Source organism: Colias croceus, chromosome 8, assembly GCF_905220415.1.
Source record: "Colias croceus chromosome 8, ilColCroc2.1".
Classification (NCBI taxonomy): domain Eukaryota; kingdom Metazoa; phylum Arthropoda; class Insecta; order Lepidoptera; family Pieridae; genus Colias; species Colias croceus.
Window position 1 is genome coordinate 3989903 of NC_059544.1, and position 2227 is coordinate 3992129.

Sequence of the window (2227 nt, forward strand, 5' to 3'; positions counted from 1 at the left end):
AACTAAGATGTGTAAAGAAAGGAATAAATAAAAAAAAAATCAATTACATTCCCCTCGAGTTGTCAGCAAACGGGGCGGAGTCTGAATCAGTTGGTTAATACATTCAAATTTATTCGTTGATCGGACGAGCGTCTCGCTGCTAACGTATTTAAAAAGTGATTAGAAGTTAAATTGACACAATATGAACTTTTTGTCCCCGCTCCGAAGCTTAATCAAAAACGAGATTATTCAATTTGCAACAAAATATCTAGTTATAAATCGTTAAACGTTAAATAAAATACACCTTCCTCGGTTATCAATAAAGATATGACAGAACATGCAAATTCCATTTCTGTGTACACAAAAATAACAAACAAAAATTCGCGTTACTTAAAACGAAATAAAGGTAAAATTTACATTGTTGCTTTTATAGTGTTGGTTTCTGGCTTCTATTATGGAAAGGTATTCATGAACGCAAATGTTTTGTCCCAGAGGGCGCGAAATGTAAGCAGATGCTTGCGAGGCAACGCGGAATTGTCTGTGTGAGAGTTAACTTATGGTAATTACTTGCTAGAATAATCCGCCTTAGGCAAAACAACAGCATAACAATAAATATGAATATTTAACTTGAGAGATTCATAAGAAATATTAATTAGTCTTCTCTTAGGGGTGATACTTAAATATTTTAAAAACTAGTTAGTAACTTATTTACGCCTTCGTCTTGATGGTTCAAAACTGGTGTACAGATTCTTAGTCAAAATGTCACACTCCTTTAAAGTTCTCTGAGCAAGCCGGGCTTGTTTCATCATTTTTATGTCTTCTGCGAATAATTCACGCTTTGCTTCCTTGACAACTGTTTGATCTAAATCATCCAGTTTAGAAGATAGATTGAGATAAATAATTTCCAAGTTAAAAGCTAATGTAGAAATACTATCTTTTGGGTCTTCTGAAGTAGCAAAAATCTGTGTATGTACATATTGTAAGCACGTAAATAGTTTTGTCACTTCGTATGATGCGAATAAGTTCTGAAACTCGTTCATTAGAATTCGGTAAAATTTGTCTTTGTATTCTGCTTCTTTGAGCTCTAACCAATGAATTTGTTTTTTATTAATTTCTATAATCGCTTCCATTTCATCAGTCTCATTTTTAACTATAGCTTTTAAATAGTCTCTTCGGCTACACACTTTACGTAGTATATTTGAAGTGAAGACATCCATTTCCATGTAATTAAGGCATTGTTTACTCATTTCATCAAAAACATCAATAATTTCCTTTGGCTTTTTGAAATATAGTTCAGGCTCGTCATTTTTTAGTAAAGGAATAAATAATTGATAGTCGAGTTCATCGGATGGTGTTGACATATCAGTAGCAAATAGTTTGGTAGAAACAGATCTGGTCCTTAAAAATTTGCGGTGATGCATTTCTTTCCAGGGAACGGGTGCTATAGTGTACAAAAACTGACCATACTGAGACAACGTTTTTAGTATTGCAATTAAGTTTTCGATTTCATTTCTTAAGCGATTGCCCACAAAACAGTAATCATTAAGTTTTTCTATAGCAATGTCTACTAAATTAGCTTTTTCCTGGGCAAGTTTTTGGCACTGTTTAGCGGTATCATAACTTTCTTGTGCAAAATATATGAAGCTAGTTTTAACGCTAGCGTATAGTTTTGCAACCTTATTATATTCTTCTAATTCTTCAGATGTCGCATTGTCCATTTGGATAATTAAGTCTGATGTTTGATAGCATATGTTGGCTCGAGTTAGAAGAATATCTCTTATGGTCTTCATATATACTTTTATATCTATAAATGATCTAATGGGACGCCCTTCGATAATTTTATAAAATTCATTATCTACATCACATATAGACTTAGGTTCATCCATTATAAAGGGTTCAGGTTTATTTTTTTTCTTTTTAGAGCATTTGGTAAACACGCGCTTATGCCAGGGTATATCAAATGGATTTCTATCTCTTTGTTTGGATGGCTGCATAATATTATATCTCTTATTTTCTTTCACATTTCCACCTAAAGGATCCATGCCTTTATCTAACTTACTTCTATTATGTTCCTTATTTCCTACTTGTTTGGACTCACATCTGAAACAAAAAATAAATAAAATAAAATAATAACCCATACTGTAAAAATACTGACGAACTAGTCTTTAAAACTAGGTTCTTACTTTTTTAACATATTATTGTTCTCTTTATTAAGAATTAACAAGAACTAGAATATTCATCACAATAT

General features: G+C 32.1%; 1 protein-coding gene across 1 annotated transcript; it reads right to left on the reverse strand.

Moving 5' to 3' along the window:
- Window positions 1–683: 683 nt before the first annotated feature.
- LOC123693655 lies at window positions 684–2021 on the reverse strand. Its single transcript, XM_045638841.1, has one exon. It carries the CDS (start codon window positions 2019–2021, stop codon window positions 684–686), a length of 1338 nt encoding a protein of 445 aa, XP_045494797.1.
- Between the last annotated feature and the right edge of the window lie 206 nt (window positions 2022–2227).